This window comes from Notechis scutatus, chromosome Z (assembly GCF_049901735.1).
Source record: "Notechis scutatus isolate UNSWTSFEM ecotype Mainland chromosome Z, rNotScu1.2, whole genome shotgun sequence".
NCBI classification, from domain to species: Eukaryota; Metazoa; Chordata; class Lepidosauria; order Squamata; family Elapidae; genus Notechis; species Notechis scutatus.
The window spans coordinates 11,322,751-11,349,506 of NC_142025.1; the positions used below are offsets into that span (position 1 = coordinate 11,322,751).

Consider the following 26,756-nt stretch of genomic DNA (forward strand, 5'->3'; position numbering starts at 1 on the left):
ACTGAACAACAGCGTAATTGTCTGAAATATTATCACTTCTCCCAATTTTATTACAAGAAGATATAAACTTACTTCACTGTTCAGAAAGCAGTACAGGATTGCAACAACCAGTCCCTGGCAAGGGCAAAATATTGACAAGTTAAAACACAGTAATAAAATTAAATCAAAATTATTTTAAGAAGAAAAATTGCTCGGCTACTACCTGAAAAGAACCCAGGCATAATTCAAAAATCATCTGGTAGTACTCAGAAACACCAAAGAGTGCAAACACCACATAGTGAACACCAAAGAGTGGAATCAGAAGCAGTGTTGACTTTGCAAGTCTCCTTAAAAATAAACACATAAAATAAGCCCATTACGATAAGTCAGAGCTCCTCTGATTTGTGTTTTGCCAAAAGGGGCCTCCATCAAGAGATAGATAAGAGACTTGCATTTCACTCACTTGTATTGTGACTGTTCATTGCCTCCCACATCTGGCGATCTTAACTTCTGCAGCAGAATTCTTATTATGCTAATGAATATGATAAAATTTACCTGTGAAAGAATTAACGGAGGTATTAATAATTGTATCAAAAGGCATAGTTTTTCCAGTTATTCACTGATAAGTTAAATCTTCTAATGATGTTCAGAAGAAAAAAAAACTTGCAATGTTTCTCAATCTTAGTAACTTTAAGATAGATGGACTTCAACTCCCAGAATTCCCAGTCCAAATTCTAGGAGTTGAAATTCATCTATTTTAAAGTTGCAAAGATGAAAAATATGGCCTTAATGCAGGGGTCTTCAAACTTGACAGCTTTAAGATTTGTGGACTTCAACTCCTAGAATTCCTCCTCCAGTCATGTTAGCTCAGGAATTCTTGGAGTTGAAGTCCACAAGTCTTAAACTTGCCAAGTTTGAAGACCCTTGCCTTAATGTGTGGATTAAAATTTACTCCCAGTTAAATATAGAAAGAATTACATTTCGGTGTATCTAACAGTATATATTAGAAGCTAAATATACATCCAATACGTTCATCCACTTAGAATCAATTCTCAGGGAATTCAGGGGGGCTTATCTTGGGGAAAATCAATATTGGGCTGAATTCTAAGAATTGATCACCTAGCAACCACAAACTTGTCCATGAATATTCAGTTGTTTATAAAGACATTGCAAGATAATTAAAGAGAGGGAAAATATATTTAATAATTTTATTCTCCTGAATCTTTTTAAAAGATTAATTGGCCTTTAGGTAATGAAATTTTAAAAGAGAGACAGACAGGCCTCTATAAATACACCTGTCCATTTGTCTGTCTCAGAATTATATTATTTCCTTAAATTAGGAGTTATAATAAGATTCTCTTCTGGTCCTTTACTAAGGTTGATTTTCCATAATTTCTACCACTATATTATTATCATTAACACTAATATTACATGTCATAACATAACTAGTATTACACATCATAACTAGTGGTGGGATTCATTTATTTTTCTGTGGGCATGGCTTGGTGGGCTTGGCAGGGGAAGGATACTGTAAAATCTCCATTCTCTCCACACTCCTGGGGGAAGGTTACCACCGGTTCTCCTAAACTACTTAAAATTTCCGCTACCAGTTCTCCACAATTGGTCAGAACCTGCTGAATATCACCTCTGGTCATAAGCCAGTTTAGTGGTTAAGGTACCAGGCAAAAAGCAAAGAGGCTGTCAGTTTAAGTCCCACCTTAGCCATTAAAGCCAGCTCTTTACAGGTCACCATTTGAAGTTATAATAGCATTGAAAAAAGTGACTTATGACCCTCTATGGCAATGCAATCACCATCTGCAAACTTTTCCACTGGCTTTGGACAAAGTCAATGCAGGGCTGGTGGGGAAAGCTGGATTTACTTAAAGATTGATGATTTACTTAATAAATGCATTGATCTGCTTAACATCCATAGCAAAAAAAAAAAAAAGGGGGTCATAAAATTGGGCATGGCTCACTTAAAAGCTGCCTTGCTTAGCAACAGAACTTCTTGTCCCAGTTGCGGACAAGATGGGAGGATGACATGTACTTGCAATTTGGAGAAATACTGTTGAACTATAATTCTGTAAGTTATACATAAGAACTAAATTTGGGGCAGTTATAATATCAGTATCTAATATGGAAGAATGTTGACTTTTGTCGAACTAATGATGGGAAAGACTTTTCATCTAAATTTTTTGGCAGTTATGTCTTTTTTTGATTTTGCCCACTGGTCAGATTCCATTGGACTTGGGCAGCCAATAAATTAAAATAAATAAATAACATTTAGCTACTCTTTCAGAAAGCAGGCTAAGTTTTTTTAAATTCACCAGGGATTATGTAATAGAAAGAATGTCAATGGTTCAGTTTTTTGTTTTGTTTTTAGGACTGTGGAATTGCTTTCTATAGCGCGAATGTATTGTTCTTTCTAAATTTTTATTATTAGCTGCTTTGGGGGAACCTCAGCCTCTCCTTTTGGTGCTGAAAGGTGCGTTTAAAATTAATAATGAAAAATATTAGATTTTTGTCTAGACCAACACTTGTGCATGAAATTTCAAGGGATAAAAGCTAGTGTGAAAACTTACATTAACATAATTCATTTCCAATGCTGAATTTACTTACTAAAATGGAAATTAGGATTGGTACTCGTATAATCCACCAAGGAGCACTATGCTCATTTGTATCCCAGCAACTGTTAAAAAAAGGAAACAATGAATCAGCAAAGACACCTAATAAATAAAAATAATAAATCCTGTGTAATTGTACCATAATTGTTGCTTAACTCTAGCAAAATTGTGAGAAAATTTGAAAATAGAAAAAGCAAAGAGTACTACAATATAATTGTAAATCAGAAACAAGTATTATTTTTAAACTGTATGACAATGGATAGATGGGATGGGAACTACAGGACAACAATCTCTCTAGGGTATCATGAATTATCAGAGAGGCAGCTCTCTCTGGGCGTGAAAATTCTCTAGAGATAGTCACACCAGTGGAGTTGCTGCTTGCGGCAGTGTCATGAATCACACGTCACCCGAGGTCCAGATTCAACTTTTCCCGGTTCTGCGCATATATGCATCATAGCATTTGAGCGAGCCAATGATGGTAAGAAGACTGATGTCTCCGCAGTCTCTACGGCTCAAGCCCAAGGTTTGTAGCCCAATGCCAGATACAGTAGTCCTCGGTTGGAAATGATAACAGGGAGGTGGTGGACCGAGACAGATGAGTTAACGGCGGTCCAATGCCGAATATCAGCGACGCAATCAGGCTGTCTGTATTTGGAGACCTTGATGTCCCAGGTCTCCCGCATTCGATAACCGGACACAATGGAGACATCCACGATCCAAAGTCGGGTCATTGCCTCCACCAGTAAGTCTGGTTTAATAAAGGATGTGCCGGATGGTACGATGGGTTCAACACTTGGACAGAAGCCTCGCCAGTGCAACAACTGATCTAATCGTTGCACAACACAGTTGTGCCGTGCGTATCTGGCATCATGCATCACCTCGCAAACTTGCAGGACGTGGTTGTCTCCGGGGCTCGTCAGGCTCCCCTACATGTCTTATCGGTGATCTGTTGATTGGCACCTCGCACGCTCCTTGATCTCGTAGGGAGCATGCCACCCCTCAATTGGATCCCACACAGCCAGTCTCCTCTCTGGACACTGATTCGAAAGAGGAGAATGAGCCCTGGCACCTCTGGGCAGTGAGCCCAGGGTTGTTGGAGATGCAGACCAGGGGGCACAGGGCCCCAGCTCAACAGAGTAACTGCATCTGGAATGACTGAATGGGCAGCTGGCTGAGCTGAGTAAAGGAAGTCACAGCTGCAATAAGTTAGCCTGGAAGCTCCAAGTGAGAATCAGAGCAGCTGCCAGTGGTCAGCAAGGACAAGGAAGTGAAGTTAACCCATCCCTCCGATTCAACAGTTTGTAGGGCAGAGAGGTGACAGACCCAATACTGGCCGACCAGATTACTTGCAAGGAGGCAGCCTCCCCCATCCTAGTGGCCTGGCAGCTGTAAATGGTCCTGATGAAACAGATATCTGGACACCTTTCAGTCAGGATTCAGACCCAATTATGGAATAGAAATGGCATTGGTCTGGAACATCTTGCCCCCCGATGAGAGTTTCTTGCCCGTCCCTCCCTTTGTAAGGTCTTAAAAGACATGGCACTGCCAGTTGGCTTGGGGGCCCAGTGAGGGAACAGCACTGTGGAGATGGTTGATTGAGTAACAACAGACTCCCCTCACTCTGCTCCCCTCTTCCCCATGTGTCCTTGGGTTTTAATGTTTGATTTTAATGTTTTAATTGTATACGTAAAGACATATTTTGATGACCGTAAGCTATTATGATATGTGGCCACTAAATTTTATAAATAAATAAAATAAATAAATGTGTGAGTTGGGAGCTATATACACTTGTTTAATAAATAATATATTTAGAAACTAGGCTATTCCTTTTCAATTTTATAGGGATTTTATTTGGTCACAGCTTAGCAACGGGAAGACATTTTCTCTTTTGTTAGATCAACTGTTACAAGGAAGAGAGCAACAGCTTTACCCTCTGTCCACTAATATATATTTGCACACTCCTATGAAGTGTTCCACACCCATCTCCATTTTCTTCTCCTAATAGGTTACATACACAGCATTCCCATACTCCATGAAAGTAATTATCTTGTCCAAGGAGATGATCATGTCTCATATGATCTATTTTTGACAAAATCACGCTGACACTTAGCAATCAAAGCACCATTTACAAATTTACAAATGACATGCTTATTATTTGCTGTACTATAACATATTTCTATTAATATTAGGCTGACTGGTCAATAATTACTGGGATCATATTTTTGGGAGGAGGAGGAGAAGGAAAAGGAGGAGGAGACCACAATCCTTTGACATGCAAACTTGGAAGGAAGCCTCAATAGTCTTCCATGAACAACATCACTGTTGTAGGATGCATTTTCAAGGCTTGGGGACTTGAAGACATTGAAAATGGTTCTTTTACCACATCTTTATTGACTTCAATCCTCTCTATGAACATTCTTCTAAAACCGATGCTATTCAAATGACCATTTCCTTTGGATACAGAAGCAAAATAGCAATTGACTTCCTTTGTATGGATTATATTTTGGGTCATCTATCAAGATTTTTCCACCTGAACTAACAGTGATTTCTCCTTTCTTCTGCCTTCCTCTTGTTATTGACTTATTTGAAGAAACCTTCCTTGTGAGCCTGGTGCTATTTTCTACCATTACTTTCCTAATCTCTCTGCTACATTTCTTAATTTCCTTGGATGTTTGTCTTACCTTCCATTCCATTTAAGCATCTTCTTCAGTTGACTCAGTTCCTTCATAAGCTGCCTGTTCAACTACATTGACTCATTTTTAATGTCTCCTAGTTTTCTTCTTCACTGATATTGTTAGAGATTCACTATCTTTAATTTCCTTTTTAAGGAAGCCCAGCCAGGTACAAGTTTTAAGATTTTCAACAAATCCAATTCTAAGTTAGAATATTAGAAAAATATTGCAAATATTGGATGGAGGAAGAAAACAACTTTTTTTATTTGCATTTTTGTATTTTTCCATGTCTTCACTTCTTTGACAAGTCTTCATATCATGTGGCAATCCATGTTTATCATCTGAGGCATTTCATATCTTACTGTGAATCAGCAAGTCTCAAAACAAAAGCCCATAATAATTAATGCGAAGTTGAATTGTACCTGCATATCACAAACAATATATACACTATGAAGGGCATAGACACTGCTTTTTTGGTGGTAGTTTGAAATGGCTTCCTACTTAATTGACACTGTTCCTGCATGATTGTAATTCCATCTATCAAGACCCATAAAGCAGGCCTTTTCTGTTGAAGCACCTGTCCTCTGGAAAGTTATCCCTCTACAGAGATCCAAACAGCATCCATCCTGATTATAATAGAAAAACCTATCTATGTGGTTGCCAAGCATCAACACCAGCTTGATGAGACATAATCAATCATTTTTTAAAAAAATGATGTTCTGCAACTCTTTAGAAGACTGGCTGTTCTCCCAGGCCTTGTGGGAGATTGTTTGTGGAGGTTGTGACAGAATTTGTCTGGATACTTGAGATTCTTTTTATTGTTTTCCCATTTTAAGTGTAAGCTACCCAGTATCAGGAGGCTTCTAAATCTACTAAATAAATAAATGATGTCTAGAATGGGCAACTGCATTATGGTCACGATCAGGTACGATGGAGAGGCAGGAGTGGGGGAAGGGAAGCAAGGAAAGAACACAGCGTTCAGAAATTACATCATATATTTCAGTTATTTGCTCTGCATTTTAAATAAAGATCATACATTAAATTCATTGCATTATATCTGGTTTTTTCCTCCAAGACACGAAACTTGTTTTCACATCAGCTATAGCCATTATTTTGGGGAACAAAGTTGTTACTTCTTTACTGTCCTTACTCTGTACCAGGACTGAGCCTATAAATGGACTCACCAACACCCCATTTGCATGATCTAGCATAGGGGTCTTCAAACTTGACAGCTTTAAGACTTGTGGACTTCAACTCCCAGAATTCCTCCTCCAGTCATGTTAACTCAGGAATTCTGGGAGTTGAAGTCCACAAATCTTAAACTTGCCAAGTTTGAAGCCCCTTGATCTAGCGTATCAGGAATGACTGGCTCAACTTGAATGATGAAATTTTGATTCAAAAGTGAGATCCTCACATTAAAAACCCCATCAGAAAGCCAAAAATGATAGAATTTTGTCGGCTGTGCTCTTTTTTGGTGGTCTCCTATGATACTTCAGAAGATCAGGAAGCTGTGATGTAACACTGAGCTTTTAAACATCTTCCTAGTTAAGCAAAGGAAACTAGCTCTGATAACTACAATTCAAATTCATATTTAACCTATCTATGTTATTTATACAACTGTTGCAACCTATGTATCCAGGATTAAATTTTGGACATCATACAAACAGAGCTAGTATCTTTTACAATGAAGCCTGGAAGTGAATATGCTTCTATTTAATTGGTCCTTACCCACTGTTCTCTAGATAGACTCTAGTTATTATCCATATGATGATGAAAATTGTAGGGATTCCTGGAAGAAACACGTAGCCAAGGAGGCAAGGGGAAAAAAAGAAAATATATAATCAATGCTTGATCTGGCAAAATTAATCATGCAAATAGAAACCACTTTGTAGGTGAAGTATTCAAATATGGCATAGCATGAGAATTGGCTGAGAGAAAGCACTAATAGCTCAACTTTGTGTTTCGTTTTCTGGACACACGTTTATTACTATTTGGTCTTGTCTCCATATTTTAAACCATCCTTAGTCATCTACAATTGGAATGGTGTCCAAATGCAATAAACAGCTAAAATGTCTGTACATCCAGAATGAACTACTGTATATAACTATGAGCAGCTGTCCAATGTGTTTTGAAACTGGAAATGCTCATTGAATATGTCCAAATATTACTCCCTGACTTGTTTCTGGAAAACTATTGATGCCAAGACTTTATTCTACCTAGCAACTCTGAATCTTCTTTTCAGTATGGTTCTCCATGCTCCTCCAGGGATTCTATAGTTGTCTCTCCAAGTACAGGTGGTCATCAACTTGCAACAGTTTATTTAATGACTGTTCAAAGTTACAACAACACTGAAAGAAGGGACTTGTGACCATTTTTCACACTTAAAACCATTGCAGCATTCCCATGGTCAAGTGATCAAAATTCAGATGCTTATCAACTAGCTCATATTTATTATGATGGTTGCAGTGTCCTGGAGTCAATTCACTTAACAACTGTCTAGCTTAGCAACAGAAATTTTGGGCTCAATTGAGGTCATAAGTCAAGATTAAGCACTAACGTAAGGGGACTAAATAATTTGTGAACTATCAAACTACATAAATCCAGTTTGTAGCAACAGCTCTATGCATCTCCATTAGTTTACCACTTGCTGAACCTTCAAAACAATAGTGGGTCAAAGATGGGACAGATACCAACAGAGACAACATGGAGTTTGGTCAAGTCTCAAATTCTAAGTAGGATTCCAAAATCTCCTTTGATCTTGAGGGGGAGGGAATAAAAAACAGAAGTAATTATATTGACTTTCTTACCCCATCCAGTAAGGAGATATGCGGTGAAGTGTCTGTTAGAAGAGAACATGACCATGAGGAGGATGTGGAGATAAAGTCCTTCAACTAAGAGCCAATAAAAATTGGCCATTACACAGTACTGGAAAAATACCAAACTAGCCTTGCAGCCGACCTGAAAGTTACAAATCAAGGATGAAATGTTTATGCAAAGAAACTGCTGTAACACAGTAAATGGTTTCCTTTGTTTAAAACCTCTTTTGATAGATACAAGCTTTGACAAGACATTTCTCCTTCCATGAATTTAGCTATTGATGGGCTGAAACAGCCTCTTTCAACTGTTTTGGACTTAATTCAATGAATGAAAGCAAATGCCAAGTGCTTTTCAAAACCAGGTTGAGACTGATGTACTTGATTGTTACCTCCTAACGTAATGGCATATCATTTTCGTCTTTAAAATCAAATATCTCTCTGACTTTCTCACAGATTTCAGGGCAAGAAGGCCCAGGAATTAAAAACGTCACCTCCTTTGAAAATCAGGAGACAGCGGAGGTATTAAAGACCACCCATTATTCAGAAGTAATTTGGTTTGGGAAACATGTTCCCATCCCCTTTTAAAGTTAGTTTATTCTACGGCAGCTGTGCCAGAAACAAAAAACAGCTCATGGAATGTACAACCCTGAGGAAAAACTGAAAAGGAATACTTGACTATTGTATAAGTAAAGCAGAATGAGCACAGCATAAATGATTCATTGCTGCAGAACTTTTATCACATGGACCATATTACAACGATGCCAACAAGTTAGGACTTTGAAGTCAGAAGTGGGCTCTCGAGAGGAGAAGAATATTCCTTCTTAAATTAGCTAAGACAGTCATGCCCATCTGAATTGTATGAGGCTGAACATGCAAAATACTGATCCATTGTTTTGCATTTTTGTCACAGAACACCTTTGTGAAAAGCCATGCCAAATTTAATTAACAGGAAGGAGAGGGGTTACATGAGGAAGCTTCATGCTGAAGACGAAAACACCTCCAATGGCTATCACATTCTTGGTTCTCATTAACAAAGCAGAAAGGAATTGAATCATAATATCTATAGATTTGAAAAAAAATTAATTGCCATATTTCTTCAGGCTGGCTGCTCCATCAAGACGAGAGTTTCATACTGAGCAGCAAAATCTCTAAAAATCATATCCTACAATGGTCTGAGAGTTCTCCCTGTCTTGTCCCATGTCTTGTCCCAGGCAATATTTATCTTCCCAAAATACCCGGGATAAGGAGTTAAACACTACAAAGGCTTCCATACAAAGTTTCTTTATTGGATTATATCAGGCATCCTCAAAGTATAACTCAACAGTTATGTTGAGATTCATCTAATGTCCAATCTTTGCATTGTTGTCTTCATAGTGTGAAAAGATTGTTATCTTCATCCCATAATGATACAGCAAGGGGAGACTCCAGCACGTTGCTGGGTCCAAGTAAGAATGAAGAAAACGCCCCCCCAACCCAACCAGAGGTCAATTCAGTGACCAATCAGGAGTACAGATGTGACCACATGACATGAACTGCATCTCCCATGAGGCATTCCCTTAAGGGTACAGCTCTCATTCCCAAACTAACTATATACTGTTTAACCAGCACATTCCCTTTGGTTGTGTATGTGTTACGACACTCTTGCAAGCACTGCAAGGCCTTTTGTGTTTACCAGAGTTGTTATTACATGTGCTATAACACTCTTGCCTGAAATTTCACTATAAATCCCTTCGTGCCCACTAGAGTTGTGTTTCTTCCACCCAAACTAAGCATGCTAAGGGCTGCTATCTTTATTTCTCAATTTCAGAAAGTTAAGATGCTTGATAGATTAATATTGTCCGGTGTTGACAGGCAAAACTACATACATGCACTCACAAATATCACTATTCATTTTTTTTAAAAAATATTCAAACTATCTTTCCCATTTCTAGCACCTCTCATTGTTAGGAAGTTAGAAAATGCATTTTGATTATGATGATCTTGCAAGTTCAGTGATAGATGGATCAAAGTTTCAGATGGAGAACTGAGAAGTGCTTTTTTTGCCTATTCCATTAGCCAGTAGTGATTTTACAATTATTAAAACTGAAATAAAGGCTTCCAGATCCCATTCCAACTTATTTCTATCTCTTTGGGTATATTAATTTCATCCCTTGATGTGGTCCCCCTTTTCATTTTTTCTTTAAAAAAACATCACTAGGCACAAAACCACGAGCCCCCAAAAAGCAACTGCTCTGTCATGTACACTCCCGAATTTTTTATGTGCTGTGTAGCGCTGATCAAGATGTAAGGTTGAAGAAGGAGAACCTTGATTTAATCACATCAATCTGTGTATCTGTTGCATGTAATTCTGTCTTCCCAAAAGCAGAGAGGAAGCCATTACCAGAATAACTTTCCCCCCTTGCAGTTTTACTCTGTTCCAATTCTTTTCCGGCAAGCCAACAGAAGCTTCACTACCCTTGCTGGCAGTCATCTCATGTAAGATTTGATATAACCTACAATGATCTCAAAGATCATGGAAATGATACAAATGAAACAACTTCTTCACTTACCCAAGAAGCATGATCTGAACACTTATCTGTGCTAGTGTCGTAAAAGAGGATTCCATCTTTAATGAAGACAGAGACTGCCTTTAAAATGAAAGACAGGAACAGATTCAAATGTATGTAGTTCCGAGTGCAGTGAAGTTTCCTACATATGGAAAGAAAAACACAATGTAGTTTCTGGAACCAAAGTATAGCTGAAGTTTTTTCTACTTAAGGTAAAAGTAAAGGTTCCCCTCGCACATACATGCTAGTTGTTTCTGGTTCTAGGGGGCAGTGCTCATCTCCATTACAAAGCCGAAGAGCCAGCACTGTCTGAAGACGTCTCTGTGGTCATGTGGCCGGCATGACTAAACGCCAAAGGCACATGGAAAGCTGTTAGCTTCCCACCAAAGTGGTCCCTATTTTTCTACTTGCATTTTTACATGCTTTTGAACAGCTAGGTTGGCAGAAGCTGGAACGAGTAACTGGAGCTCACTCCATTACGCAGCGCTAGGGATTCAAACAGCTGACCTTTCAGATCAACAAGCTCAATGTCTTAGCCACTGAGCCATCATGTCCCCTTATTTCTACTTACCTTCTGTTATTTGATAAGAACTATTAAGAAAAGGCTATAATGTAGGTGTAACTCTTGAGGACCCCATACTTATATTTTTCTTTGCCCTCTGCTATTTTACAAGCTGCATCAAGTTTACTGTTAAGATATAATAATAACAAAACCTCTGCTTTTAAAGAGACAGTCCAGAAACTCCTGAGGCACCATACATTGGAGCTAGCAGTGAAAGATCAGGATGTTTCATGCTCCCTCCAAACAGCATAAAAATTAAACAGTTGCCCAAATGCGAAGTTAATCTAGTTTGCAAGTTCTTGTGTGACAAATGAGGGATCTTGAAGGATTTCACTGAAAACTGAGAAAAACTAATGCCTATGTCTTAACTTGAAATAATTGTTAAAGTGATTTATTTTAAGGCCTTTCATTTCTCTCTCTCTCCCTCTCCCTTGGAGGGTTGCAAGGAGGCACTATAGTTTTACAGTTGTGAAGGGGTAAGCCCAGCATTTTAGCCTGTTTTTGAAAGAGCTGGGCTTTGGAGTAGTTATTCCCTCAAATGTATGGCTGCAAGAGATGGATCATAAGGAAGCACTGAAGAATTGATGCTTTTGAATTGTGATGTTGGAGAAAATTCAAGAGTCCTTTGGACTGCAAAGAGATCAAATCGGTCAATTCTAAAGGAAATCAATACTGAAGCTGAAGCTCAACTACTTTGGCCATCTAATGAGAAGAGAAGACTCACTGAAAAAACCCTGATGTTGGGAAAGATTGAAGGCAAAAGGAGAAGAGGACAGCAGTGGATGTGTTAAATTGGCGGCATCAGTAAATTGAGAAGCAACCCTTTAACAGTTAAACATGTTAATTGGACATAACTGGTTACCCAGAGCTGCCACAAGTTAACAGGTTCACGTGTGGTGGTGGGCAACAGCTGACGCACTGACAGCCCCGTTGAAATTGCAGCTGTCAGACTGGTCAGCCAACAACTCCCGCCTGAACTGCGGACTAGAAAGAGTACCACATTGGTACGTAACACCCCTTTCCCCCAGCTAAAAACATGCGTACTCTCGTAAGTAGGTGGGGCATCGCCTGACTTGCCCCGACCTACGCGGCTCAGTTGGTAAAGTCAATGGAAGAGGTTCACTTGTAAGGCCAGCCGCCTTCTATAGATACGATGTGGATGCAGGAAGCTCTTGCTGGGTTGGAGTGGTGTCGGAAGGTAAGTTCTTGAGCTGAGACTCAGTGTTCGTCGGCTTGGGTTCGGAATTGTTGGTTTCTACCTTAGTTGGTCGGTTGCCATCTTGTCGGTCGTCATCGGGTCAATGATCCGTGGATGAACCCCATCGACCTCGCAATTGATCGATATGATGCCACCATATTCGGCCGTCAGATAGCCTAACTCTATAGGACTTTGGGCCCATGACAGCTATTATCTCCCCTGGTACCCACAAAGGGTCTCCTGCAAAATTCCTCGCATAAACTGGGTCGTATAATTTGAAAACCCTAAACTTGCTGGAGGAATCTAAGGGACAGCTCGGGGTGAAATTTGGGTGCAGCCTGTCAAGGCTTGTCCGCAAACGCTGACCCATTAAGAGTTCTGCAGGGGAGCAGTTAGTGGCTGCACTTAGTATCGAATACTGGATTAAAAGGTACTTGGCTAGTTTGGCATGCCAATCGTCCCCCTCCATCCTCCCTAGGGTCTCTTTGGCAGATCTAATTGCCCTCTCAGCCTGGCCATTCGACGCCGGCTGATAGGGCACAACCAAAACATGTCAGATGCCCATTTCGCTGTGAATATTTCAAATGTATTGGATGTGAATTGGGGCCCATTATCGGACACCAACACATCGGGTAGCCCATGTGTTGCGAATAACCTGGTTAATGCCTTTATTACGGCCTCTGATGTTACCGAGTGCATAAGTGTGAGTTTCACCCATTTAGAATATGAATCCACAATTATTAAAAACATATGACCCTTAAAGGAGCCTGCTAAGTCAATATGCACTCTCGACCAGGGGGCTCTAGCTGATTCCCATTAGAAAGGGGTAGCCGTGGCCGGTGCAGGCCTTGATAACTGACAAGCCTGGCAGGTACCAACTGTTTCTGAGATTTCAAGGTCTAAACCAGGCCACCAGACATAGCTTCTAACTATAGCTTTCATCTTGACCACCCTGGGATGCCCTTCATGTAGGCTTTCCAAAACCTGGGGCCTAAGCAAGTGGTTGTCATCGATCAAAAGGGCTGCCGTCGTTGTTGTGGGGTCTTTGACTCGGACTGGAAGGGGGCAGCAACTCAGTGCATCGGTGTTACAGAACAGCTTGCCGGCTCAATAGGTTAATGTATATGAATAAGATGCTAAAAACAGGGACAAAACAGTGATGTGAGGTGAAAGGAATGTAGGGATTTGTTGGTTACCTGCTAAAATTCCTAATAAAGGTTTGTGATCGGTTATAACTTCAAAACAGTATCTGAACAGGAATTCGTGGAATTTTTTTACGGCAGCTACAATAGCGAAGGACTCACTGTCTAATTGACTGTAATTCCTTTCTGTGCTCGACAGAGTCCTCGAGAAATAAGCGATAGGTGCCTCATGACCATTGGGTAACCTGTGGCCAAGGACTGCGCCAATGCCAAAGGGGGAAGTGTCACACACAAGAACAATTGGAAGTTCGCAGTCAAATTGAACTAAGACACTGTCAGAAGACACTAATGCTTTGACAGCTTCAAACGAGTTTGCTTCTTTTTGGCCCCAAACGCAAGGCATCTGAGCATCTAGCAGTCTGTGAAGTGGCTCATCCATGGACGCTTTGTCCGGTAGGAAGGAACTATAAAAATTCAAGAGTCCTAAGAAAGCTTGCAACTCCACCTTGCATGTAGGTGTTGGGGCTTCTTTAACAGCTCTAACCTTTTATTCAATGGGGTGGATTCCAGTAGCATCTATGCTGTAACCTAAGAAATCCACCTGAGGAACAGCGGATTTGCATTTATTTTTCTTTAGCTTTAATCCAGCCTTTTGAAAAGAGGCTAGCACTGCCCTTAGACGTGTGATGTTCATTGTGACTGTTTGTGGAGATAAGAACATTGTTGAAATATGGTATGATGCCATCCATGCCTTGAAGAAGGCATTCAATGATGCTCTGAAATATGCCTGGTGCAGTACTTATGCCAAATTGTAAGTGTACATTTAAAGGCTCCCAGTGAGTGACAATAGTTGGGGCTTCAGCAGCCTTCTTGTCCACGGGGAGCTGTTGATAAGCTTGGGCCATATCTAATTTTATGAAAATAGACCCCTTTCCTAAAGTGTGTAATAAATGTTGGATAACTGGCACCGGATAGGCATTCAGGTGTAAAGCCTTGTTCAATGTGCTGCAGTACTCTGCGCATAGGCGAATAGAACCATCTTTTTAAAGTGGAGTCACTATAGCAGTTTCCCACCTTGAGAAATCCACAGGCTGAAGGATTCCTTGTGAAATTAATTTATCTAATTCCGCATCTACTTTCACTCACAACGCAAAGGGAACCCTCCTAGGCTTAAGCCGGATAGGTGCTACCAGAGGGTCCAAATTGAACGAGATCGGTGTGCCCACGTATTTGTCCAATTTTTTGCTAAATACATCAGCAAACTCATTTAATAAATTGTCTAAGTCTTGGTCCATTGTTGACTAAGATTCCTTCCGCTTTTTCAAACCCTAGCTAAATGTCCCTTACGTTGACATTTTAAAGAGATAACATTTCTAAATCAGCAATTTGATCTCAAATGATTACCGCCACAGCTTAAACAGGATAGTTGTGATTGTGTTGGTTTGCTGGTGGGAATCCCATTCCTTTTTTGTTGTGTCAGCTGGCCCCTTAGTCTATGTATGTCTTCTTTGTCAGTTGAGGCACCCTCGGGGACCACATCCTCAGAGTGGATGGATGCTTTAGCAGCAGCAGGATTTATGGTATGCGGATTAGAATTTTGAATTTCCACAGCAGAGAGTGTGGATTGATCAGTGGCTATTGACTCTTCAACGGCTACTTTTAATGTAAGATTGGACCTAGCTAGGAGGTGATGCTGCAACCGAAGGTCACATATGCCATAGATTAACTGATCAAGTAACATATTGAGTTCTCCGAAACCGCAATGTAAAGCAGCGGTTCGCAAGGCAGCCATGTAAGAACTAATGGTCTCCCCTTCAGCTTGGGCTCCCCTTCTGAAAGCCAGACGTCTTGCTACGTGCGATGGTTTCAGAGAGAAATGGTTGCTCAAAACTTCTTGTACGCTCTCCCAAGAAACAGCCTTTAAAGTTTGAGGGGCTAACAGGGCGGTTGCGGTGTCGAAAACAGTTGCGCCACAAAAACTCAGAAAACAAGCTTTTTTTCTTTGGCTGGGAATTTCTGACAAGTCAGCAGCGTCTAGGAAACAGTCAAATCAATTAATATAGATTCCCAGGTTTCAGAAGTCGGATGAAAACACAGAAAAAATGGCGCGGACGTCATCGTGAAACGATTTGTGAGGGAAAAAAAATGTTTCTTCGAGCAACCACATCTCTATCAGTGGGACTACACTTAAAATGATCCCACCTTTGTCGCCAGTGTTAAATTGGCAGCGTCAGTAAATTGAGAAGCAACCCTTTAACAGTTAAACACGTTTATTGAACATAACTGGTTACCCGCAGCTGCCACAAGTTAATGAGTTTACGCATTGTGGCGGGCAACAGCTGATGCACTCTGATAGTCCCTTTTATACTGCAGCTGTCAGACCGGTCAGCCAATGAACAACGGCCATAACTCCCGCCTGAACTGTGGACTAGAAAGAGGACCATGTTGGTATATAACAGGATGAGATGGTTATAGTGTCATTGATGCAATGAACATGAATTTGGGCAAACTCAGGAGGAGGCAATGGAGGACATGGCTTAGCAACTGTTCAAGAGCCATATTATTTCTACATGCTCCATCCAGACTGCAGCTTCCTGTTCTTTGTAAAGTTTTCTCATGAAGATGGTGAGAAGTTCTGGGGTATCCATTTTCCTAAAAACATTCCCCTGCTGTTTATCCATGTAGTCTACACATGCATTATGAAATGATGCCTTTGCCATTGTTATTAAAGTGATAATTCACCTTTAGCATTTTCTTATATTGTTGTTCAATATGTTGGCTTAGCTGGGCACCTAAGAGTACCTTCATATCTTGGGGGACCCTGCTGGAGGGAGTACATATTTTTGACAAATACTCAAATGTTTTTCACAGGAGAAGAACATCCTTTGCATCAAAGGGGGAATCTGATTTTACAAATAGATAATTGAATTTCAGCGCTCACTTCTTTTAGCTGTCTTCTTACAGAGATAACTCTTTTCTACTAAATATAGTCTTTGTTTTTTTTAACTGTATATTTGCAAGCTATATTATTGCTCTATCGGGCAAGTACATATTGCAATTCCTAATTACTCTTTTCTTTATTTACATCCTAAAGATACAATAAAGAAAGGACTAAATATATACTGGCTGCCTGTCCTTTTTTTCATACGACTGGCACTGTCTTCTTTCATAAGTCTTACTAGTAGAATATTTTATTTATTGCCCCTGGGAAGGTCTTTTACAAGGGGGGGGAATGTTCTGCAGTGCATCCTGTCTTTCATTTTGTGAGCCTTTCTCTTATCCAATAACTCTCTTTAGCAATCTTCTCCAGAATTTGCCCCCGAACTCACAAGCTTTCTGCAGTATAACACTGCCCAGTTTAAATTAGGTTCACTAATCAGCACTGTTATTTAATAAAATAACAAATCTTCTATGGCTGCTGCTGGTCTAAATCCATTTTAGGCCCTGGATACATTGAGAATGTTGAAATTATGTTGGTACTCACATAAAAATGGCTGCCGAGGGAAAGCTCTGCCCATTCGGGAAATGGCTGAGTTGACGAAAACAGCCAGTCTCAAAATAACTCTTCTTCAGAAGACAATTCAATAAGGTTGTCCCACATAACCTCCTTTAGATCTCCTCAACCACTCACCTATTCTCCTCAGCAGGTGGGCCTCTTTGTTGGGACTGCAAAGTCCTGGGCTCCAGAGGACTGACAAAGCACAGGACTATATTCATCTATATATCTAGAGGGCTTGTCTAGGTTCCGAAAGGATTTTTAGAAATATAGGTGATACTGCAGAATGGCACTTTGGTCTGCACCAAGCCAGCTGTTTTCCATTTATTATTTTAATTAAATGGTTGCAATTAAACACGTCTGAACAAGTGAAAAACCTCAACATCCGGATCAGATTTTCTAGACTTAGAAGCTAAACAGCATCCAGCCTATTTAGACTTTGGATGAAGATCCCAGAATTTCCATACGATTGACAAGATAACCATGTGGTCATATCCTTCAAATCACCAGAAACTGACTTTGAATCAAAGGAGGCTTTATTTAAAATATAAAATAAGGGATCTGCTAAGTGACAAGCGAGAACATTACCTATTCTTCCATAATACCTGGTCCCTGCCATGTTTCAACAAACTTACCTGAAAACACAAAATATGATGCTTCCTGCGATCAGAGCAATGAGAGAAACACTGTGTCCGAGGGTATAAATCGCTTTCAGCCAAACATAGAAAACCTATGAAATAAACATGTATTTTAATTGATTACCATAAGCAGACATTTGGAAAAGATTCAGCAAGCCTTTTTTTTAAGCAAGTTTTATTAATTTCAGAAACAAACAAATCATCATCAACCATTACATATTTGAACCTTTTTCCATCATAAATTTTACAAGTCAGATAAAACCTTATCTTATACAATACAATTCTATTTTAAACCATTTCCATATGAGCATAAAAACATCTCTTATCCAATTTCTCTTTACTTCTACTCACTCCTATCCAATTTCACCACCATTATTTCATCTATTTCTTTCTGACTAGATTATCGTCATTCTCTTTCTGTATTTCTAAAAGGTTTCACCAATGCTTCTCAAAAACATAAACAGACACAAACAAACATATAAAAATCCTTTAGTAAAGTAACTTGGCCCCGGTACCTCTCTTTATATGGGCTTTAATTATATTCATGCTCATCTTATAGATCATTATCTATTTTGTTTACCATTCTATATCTTCTATATATACTTCTCCACACATTTCACTCTTCATAATTCTATCTTATTCAATCCATCTTAATTTAATTCATTATATTTGTATCTTTTGCCCATCCTTCACTATCCCTCTATCTCATTCCTTATAATGAAAAAAAAAAAAGAATTTCTCCTGAACTCACTAATCAGAGTATGATGTCTTTCTATCCTCTCCCTAAATATTAGATTAACATTTAAAATAACATCTAATACCCAATCTGATTCTGCTTGGTACATTCTATCTATTAATTTTTACTTTTAATAACAATAAAAACAGAGTAATAAATCAAAAATGTTTAAATACATAGTATCCTCCTAAATACATAGTTAAATAATAAATCTAAATAATAAATCTTATAGCATACATTTTAAAAATCAATCATTATTAAACATTTCAACATTTTAATTTCTTATTAACTCTTAAGCCATTCTAATTTTTTATTTCTAATACAAATGTTACAATACCATCTTATGTACCTTGCAAAATCTTTTTAAGAAAATTTATACTTTACCCTTTATCCCTAAAAAGATTCCTCTTTTCCCATCCAATTTTAAAACTTTGTGGCTTTTCTCCGCCTTTCCCCTTTCTTTCTTCCCCCACCAGATCTTCCTACCCCCTTCTTCTAACCTCTGTCTTGCTGGCATCCCTTCTCTGTTGTATTCCCTTTTTCTCTTGTTTACTATCATTGTATTTATTTTGCATCATATTTTTCTCTTTCTTAAATGTTTTTAGATCTTAAGTCCTTCATTTTCCTCGCTTTCTTCCTTCCTTCTTTCTTAGATAAGTTTTGGGATTCATTAAAGATGGTGTCTTCGTCTTCTTCTTGTTGTTGTTCCATCTGTCGCATTGTCTGTTCATAGTTAACCAGCGCCATTTCTAAAAATAGAAAAGCTTTTTCCATGCCATCTTTACAGGCTGCTTTTGTTTGCTCATATTCATCCCTCAATTCCTCAAAGGAGAAAGCCATTATAAATCTTTTCTTTTCTTTTTCCTCTTTCTTCTTACTCCAACCAAAATATTCCAAAAAGAAGGAAGACAATCCCACAGTCCACAATCCTCAATCAATCCAAGCCACAAAATTTCCCCTTTCTCTTCCAGGGGTAGTGTCAGACAAAGGAAAAAAGAAAATCCAAATCTGTATTTTGAAGCCTTATTAAAATTTTATTTCTGTCTCCAAATCCTTAAGGCATCTCCTCCAACAAAATCCAACCAGATAAATATATTTTTTTTGTCCTCTCCCTTCCGACTTATCCCATAAAGCCAGTTTTACCTGAAAAAAACAAAACAGGTTTCTCAATATCCGTTTGTTAATTCCGTCGGGAGGGAGAGTAAACTTTCCTTTCAGCACCTCAAAATTGCCGCCTGCTTTCTTTTGTGAAAGAATCATCCAAAAAGCCATCACTTCCAGGAATTAAAGTAAATATATCTCAGAGTCCTGGATCGACCAAGAAGACTTTCACTTTTAAAAACTTTCTCCTCTTCCTCCTGCGCATACTTGCCCAGCTGCCGGCTTCTTTGTGGCGGCCATTACGGACCGCCGCTACACCGTCTTGGTAAAAGGGGGTTCTGCCGGCCAGGGAGGGGGTCTTGGAAAAGATTCAGCAAGCCTTTTAAATACAGTAGGCTATAGAAACTACACAAAATACGTTTGTACCTTTCAATGGAGATTTTTATTTATTTATTTATTTATTTACTAAATTTATATGCTGCACACCTCACTATTGAGGCAGAGAAATGACGTTGGTGCTCACCTGATACGCCCATTCTCTGGGAGCTGTGAAGAGCATCCAGGCCAGGAAAGTGCTTCCATCTGCTGTTCGATAGGCTGAGGACACTCCTCCCTGCTGCTTGTCCCATTGTCCCCAGTTTTGGCGAAGTCGAAGTGATTAGTTCATTGTTGTTCTTCCTTCACCATTGTTCTTTAATCTTGGCCAGGATTGGACCCAGGACTAGATGGTCTCTGAGTGGGGGTGGATGCTCTTCACAGCTCCCAGAGAATGGGCGTATCAAGTAAGCACCAATGCCCTTTCTCCTGTGAGCTGTTCCAAGCATCCAGGCCAGGGACATACCAAAGCTGGCGTGTCCTACGGGATGCTTTCCATCTGGTTTGGAGTCCCCCTTCTCGTGTGAATCCTCTGTAAGACATGTCTGCCGAAAGCTGCTTCTGCCAAGGCAAAAGCAGCCAGTCTATAATGCCTTATGAAGGGCAACAGTAATGATATCGCTGCCCTGCAGATTTCATCAATCGGTGCTTGGGTTGCCCAAGCCACATATATGGGAGCAGTCACAGGCAATGTCTCTATGTTGTAGGATTTTACAATTGTGACTCACAGCCTGTTGAGGCTGTGACTTTCCTGCCCAGAGTGGAGGGCTGGAACAAGACAAAGAGGGTCTCCGTCTTCCGGTGTGACACAGTCCTGTTTACTAGATGCCCTTCTGACATCTAGTAAGTGCCATTGTCTCTCTAAGGCATGGGCCGGTCTTAGACAGAAGTTGGGGAGGATCAACTGTGCCTGATGAAAAGCAGAATTTATTTTAGGTATAAAAGCCGGGTCTAGGTGTGGAATATACAAAGATCTTGTCTCACTGACAGGGTGGCCAGTTTGGATATTCTTCTTGCTACCAGGAATACCACCTTATAGGTAAGAAGGTGGGGGCTCATGGTTATCAAGGGTTCAAACGGAGGTTTGGTGAGCGCTGTGAGAACCTTGTTTAGATCCCAGGTGGGATATCTATGGACCAGTGGAGGTCTCAAATTAGTGGCCCCACGGAGGAAACTACGTACCCTCGGATGATGTGCAAGAGAACATAGATTCCCGCAGGAAATAACTGAAGCCAGTGCCATTACCTGTCGACGTAGTGTATTTGAGGAAAACCCCTTGTCCACACCCTCCTGGAGAAAGTCTAGCATGTGTGCCACTGATGGTGAGGTGGGGCCTATTTTTGTCTTGTCACACCACCTGCAAAAACTTGTACAAGTGGCATTATAAATGCGATTAGTGGATGGACGTCTCACCACCTGGATCATCTTGATGACTCTGTTGGAGAGTTTCTCACCTTTCAGAAGTCTCTGCTCAAACACCATATGGCCAGGTGGAGCCACTGTGGGTCTGGATGTTGTATGGGACCCTGAGTGAGGGAGACTCTGGCCAGCGAAATTCTCCAGGGGCCAGTGATCAATAGGTCTCTGAGATCCGCAAACCACAGACATCTTGGCCAGTATGACGTGATTAGTAGAAGTTCTGCTTTTTCCTCCAGGAGTTTCCTGATCACTTTAGGTATCAGTGGGAGGGGAGGGAAGGCACAGAGGAGACCCCGAGGCCAGGGGCAGTGTAGGGCGTTGGCTCCCTCTGCTCCCTCAGTTGGGAATCTTGAGAAAAATCTCGGTAGTTGGGCATTGAGTGATGAGGCAAAGAGGTCCAGGATTTGCTGGCCGAAGCGGTCTGACATCTCTTGAAAGAGTCTTGAGTGCAGGCGCCACTCAGAATGGTCGACAGTGGCCCTGCTCAACCAATCTGCTTGAATGTTGGACTGTCTCGAGATGTGTTCCGCCCTGATGAATCGATGCCTCTCTGCCCAGTGGCAGTCTCTCTGCCTCCCTCATGAGGGACTTTGAGTGAGTGCCCCCTTGTCTGTTTATGTGGGCCTTTGTGGCCAAATTGTCTGTCAACAGGAGGACATGCAGTCCTTGGATCTCCTGTTGAAATTTGTGGAGGGCCAGATGAGCTGCTCTCAGTTCCAACCAATTGATTCTGCAGGATTGCTTTGGGGGCCAGCGACCATGGGCTACGAGAGACTGGTAATGTGCCCCGCTTCTGAATAAGCTCACATCTCTGGTGATTATTGTCTTTCAGTGCGGTTCTCTGAAGAGGCAGCCCTTGGTGATGTTTCTTGTAGTCCACCAATGGAATGATAGAAGAACCCTTGGTGGGATGATAACCTTGGCCATGGCATTGCTCCTTCCTGATCTTTGGTATGGGACCAGAAACCATTGTAAGGTTCTGGCATGGAGGCAGGCCCAGGGAACAATTGCAATGCAAGAAATCATCTTTCCCAGTAGTTGGGATAAATGGGCCAGGGTACTCATTTGAGAATCCGAATGTGTTTAGACAACTCCCTGATGCTAAACTGCCTGTTTGGGGAGAGGAAATCCTCTCCTGTCACTGTGTCAATAATGGTGCCCAAGTGCAAAAGATGAGTAGTGGGTGTCAAATGACTTTTGGCCAAATTGATAGAGAACCCATGTTCTCGGAGTACCTGGAGCGTGGCTTGTACATCTAGTTCTGCCTGCCGGTGAGACGATGATAGTATTAAAATGTCATCTGGATCAGGGGTTGCCAATCTTTTGGATCTCAGGGACCACCAAACTCACACTTAAATATCGCGAGGACCACTAATATGATTTTTTAAAAAAGCTAATATATTTAATATAATTTTTATGTTAAATATACATTTTATTTATTTATTTATTTATTTATATACATATACATATACATATACACATACACACACACACACACACACACACACACACACACATATATATATATATATATATGTAATCAACACACTCGTATACATACATACATATACATATATATATATATACATACTGTGTTTCTCATATAATAAGACAGGGTCTTATTTATTTTTTTTGAGCCCCGAAAAAACGGCTAGGATGTCTTTTTGGGGTGAATTAATTTCTTTCTTCCCCCACACGCACCCTCATCTAGGGTGCCCCGCAAGCAGCTATGCCTCACCACCAGCCACTCCTAACGGCCAATCATGGTGGAGCGCGGAGGTGGCAGCAGCGGCGGGAACCGTGGAAGCGTTTCAGCCATTTTTCAATTGGGGGAGCCGCCTCAGTAACTTCCACGGCAGGAACCGTGGAAGCGTTTCAGCTGCTTCTCGGGTGGGGGAGCCACCTCCGTAACTTCCACGGTTCCCGCTGCTGCTGCCGCTGTTGTTGGAGACGGCGCTGGCAAGAGAGGGACAGCTGCAGCTCGGCCTGGGCGCTTGGAATGCAGGAACGGGCTGCGCACCGGGACTTTTGCAAACTTGCAGAGCCCGAGGCTGGAGCACCAAGAGTAGCAGCAGCAGAGACGCTCGCTCGGCTCTTTTCACGCCCACCCAGCCGCTTGGTATTAAACCAGAACACAGCGTGCGGCGCTGCCAGGTATCTCAAAATGTTTTTTTTGTCCTGTTGTTATGAGAACAGGGGAAAAGCAGGAGCAACTCAGACGCTGTTGCTGGAGACGGCGCTTGTGAGAGAGATGCCAGCACTGGTGGGAACCGTGGAAGTTAGAGGCCTGAGAAGCAGCTGAAATGCTGCCGGATATCCATGCCGATGCCACCCGCCTGCTGACCTGGGTCTGCAGCAAAGGTGCTTGGTGGGGGTAAGGGAGCCCTCCGTGCTCCACCATGATTGGCTGTTAGGAGCTGCTGATGGTGAGACGTAGCTGCCCGTGGGGCACTCCTAATGGCAAGTTCCCCCGCCTCCCCCCGAATTTCGCATGTTTTAAACATGGCCTAAATTTGGGGGGAGGGGCTTAATTTCATTTTATGCCTAGAAAACATGCTGGGTCTTGCTATTGGGGGGGCGTATTGTTGGAGAAACATGGTACATATACATACATACATATACATACATACACATATATACGTATACATACATACACATATATACGTATACATACATACATATATATATATATATATATATATATATATATATATATATATACACACACACACACACACACACATACATACATGATACACATACACACACACACTTACTTAATTATAACAAAAATGTAAATGCTTAATAATAATAAAATAAAATGTTCTGGGCTGGAAGCCTCCCCCCACCTGGCACCTTCCAAAGAGGCAGAAGAGCGGGCAGTGTGTGTGTGTGTCTGAGCTGAGGGGCTTCAGGGCAACTGCCGCTGGAAGAAGCAGAGGCAGAAAGGGGGCTTTAATTTCCTTGGGGGGCAGTGCCCCTTGGCTGCCACTCCAGGGGTTTCTCAGCAGGCATCTGCCTGAAGAAGGACTGCCGCCCTTGTTGATTATTTGGGGAAGGGGAGGGGGAGAAAGTGGGAGCTCCTTTCAGACCCCGGGTGGAGGATTGAGAGCCTCAGATCTGAAGCTGAGGAAAAGCTGGGGGGGGCTCTTCCAGCCTCACCTGGAGACAGGCAAGGAAAGGTGTCCCTGGGGGCACTTCGCTCTCTTTAGCACTTCGCTGCCAAATCCAGCCACAGCCAGTGATTATTTGGGGGAGGGGGGGAGAGAGAGAAAGCATCTCTCGCATTACCTGGGGAGGAAAGGAGGTGAAACAAAACTCACTCTTTCACTGAGACCTATAAAATGCCAATCTACTGTGTTCCAGGAGTTCTTTGAAATCATCAAACATTCCCACTTGCAGTTCCCGTGCCTCCCGGCTCAGGTCTCTGAGATGCACGCTCCCACACACGGCGGCAACAAGAGTCCCCTCCCCCTGTGTCCACTGCCAGCTCTCCCCATTAGTTTTCTAGTTTTCTTTCCTCCCCCCCACCCACATGCAGGAAGGAAAGGAAAGGGAGATGCTCTCCCCCTTTTCAGCCCTTGTTGCCTCTCCCAATATCGAAGCCTCGGAAACGCAGGCAAAGCCGCCACAGCAGTAGCACCCTGAGTTGCTTGCTTCTCCACTACTGCCTCCTCCTCCTCCAGCGCCACTTCCTTCTCTGGGTTGGGAGATTCTTAACTAACTGAGCATGGTAAGGCAACTCAGGACACTACTGCTGCGGCGGCTTTACCTGCGTCTCCGAGGCTTCGATGTTGGAAGAGGCAGTGAGGGATGGGAGACTGGAGAGCTGCGCATAGCTCCGTTTCTCTTTCCTTTCCTGCCTGCACGTGGGTGCAGGGAGGAGGAAAGAGAGGCGGGAGCAATTCAAAGCTAGAGGATTAATGGGGAGAGCTAACAGCGGGTGCTGGGGAGGGGACTGCTGTTGCCTGCCGCCACCGGGTGTAGGAGCTGGTTGGTGTATGCATCTCAGGGAACTGACTCCAGGGTCCCTCGGAGAGCTGGGAGGCACGAGAATTGCACGGCCCAGATTAATTGCTTTTGGGGGGCATATTTTCTGTGGCCCACCAAAATTTTTCCATGGCCCACCGGTTGGCAACCGCTGATCTAGATAACATTATAGATGGAAAGCTTGTTCCTGAGGTGCGCCACTAATGCTGCCAGAATCTTTATAAAGGTTTGAGGGGCCAAGGCAGGGGCCCTGCATTTGTAATGGTGGTCAGTGTAACAAAACCGGCTGTCCTACGGGCGGGAATTGGTCTGATCTGAAGTCCTCACCTCTACATGTATAGGCTGCCTTCGCCAAGGCAAAAGAGTCAATCCAACCACGTTGCAGCTCGACAAATGTCTTGAACAGAGGCCTGCGTTGCCGAAACTGTGTTAGTTGCTGCACTTCTAGTAGACTGTGCAGTAATTCTCCTGGGCACCAGGAGAGCCTGTAGTTTGTAGGGTTTGTATTTTGCAATACAAGCCCTGAGCCAACGACCCACCCTGTGGCCCAAAGTTGACAGCTGAAAGGAGACAAACAGCAATTCAGTCTTCCTGAAGGAAGAGGTTTGCTTGATGTAAATGTGGAGGGCCCTCCTGACGTCCAAGATGTGCCATTTTTTCTCCAGAGCATGTTTAGGCCCTGGACAAAAATCAGGCAAAATCAGCCACAGAACCACCCTGTTTGTATGAAAAACAAACACAAAGGTCCTTTCTAATGGATAAGGCTGCCAACTCTGAGAAATGTCTGAGTAAGCGCAGACTGGCCTTACACAGGGGCTCAAACTGGGTTGAAGTCAGAGCCTGCAAGACCTTCTCCAGGTGGGGTAATGGTGAACCACTGGTGGCTTCAAATTCGTGGCTCCCCGAAGGAAGGCTCTCACCTTGGAGTGCTGGGCAAGAGTGTTTGAGTCCTCTAACGAAAGCACCAAGACCAAGGCAGCCACCTGTCACCATAAGGTATTGGGGGAGAAAGACCCCTGTCCAAACCATCTTGCAGAAATTCCAACACATCTGATACCGACACTGAGGTGGGATAAGGTGGCGGCTCGCACTCCAACTGCAGAAAATCTTCGTGGAAGTCTGCCTGGATCATCTGGATGACCTTGGAGAACTTCTGCCATTTCTAGGGCTCTCACTCAAGTGCCAAACAGTCAACTGGAGGCACTCTGGCTCCGGATGGTTGATAGGACCCTGGCTGAAGGAGACTCTGTCTGGGGGAATCTTCCAAGGCCTGGAGATCGACAGGCTAACCAGATTGGCAAACCATGATCACCTGGGCCAGTAACAAGACCTCTGCCCTCTTCAATGGCACCTTCCTGGTTGTCTCTGGGATCAGGGGAAGGGGGGAAGTGTACAACAGATCCTGGGGCCACCTGCATCGGAGAGCATTGACCCCTTTGGCAGATTCTGGAGTGCATTATTA

The 26,756-nt window shown here is 42.0% G+C and overlaps 1 protein-coding gene across 2 annotated transcripts in view; it reads right to left on the bottom strand.

The window, feature by feature from the left end:
- VIPR2 (vasoactive intestinal peptide receptor 2) overlaps nucleotides 1-26,756 on the bottom strand; it is a 149,660-nt gene that overhangs the window by 67,134 nt on the left and 55,770 nt on the right. For both annotated transcript variants that reach the window (XM_087946914.1, XM_026687265.2), the window contains exons 5-12: nucleotides 17,671-17,765; nucleotides 10,641-10,779; nucleotides 8,083-8,233; nucleotides 7,004-7,064; nucleotides 2,599-2,668; nucleotides 443-534; nucleotides 203-326; nucleotides 73-114 (exon numbers count right to left, since the gene is read on the bottom strand). In XM_087946914.1, the coding sequence (XP_087803040.1) occupies nucleotides 73-114; nucleotides 203-326; nucleotides 443-534; nucleotides 2,599-2,668; nucleotides 7,004-7,064; nucleotides 8,083-8,233; nucleotides 10,641-10,779; nucleotides 17,671-17,765 (774 nt within the window). The remainder of the gene's footprint in view (nucleotides 1-72; nucleotides 115-202; nucleotides 327-442; nucleotides 535-2,598; nucleotides 2,669-7,003; nucleotides 7,065-8,082; nucleotides 8,234-10,640; nucleotides 10,780-17,670; nucleotides 17,766-26,756) is intronic.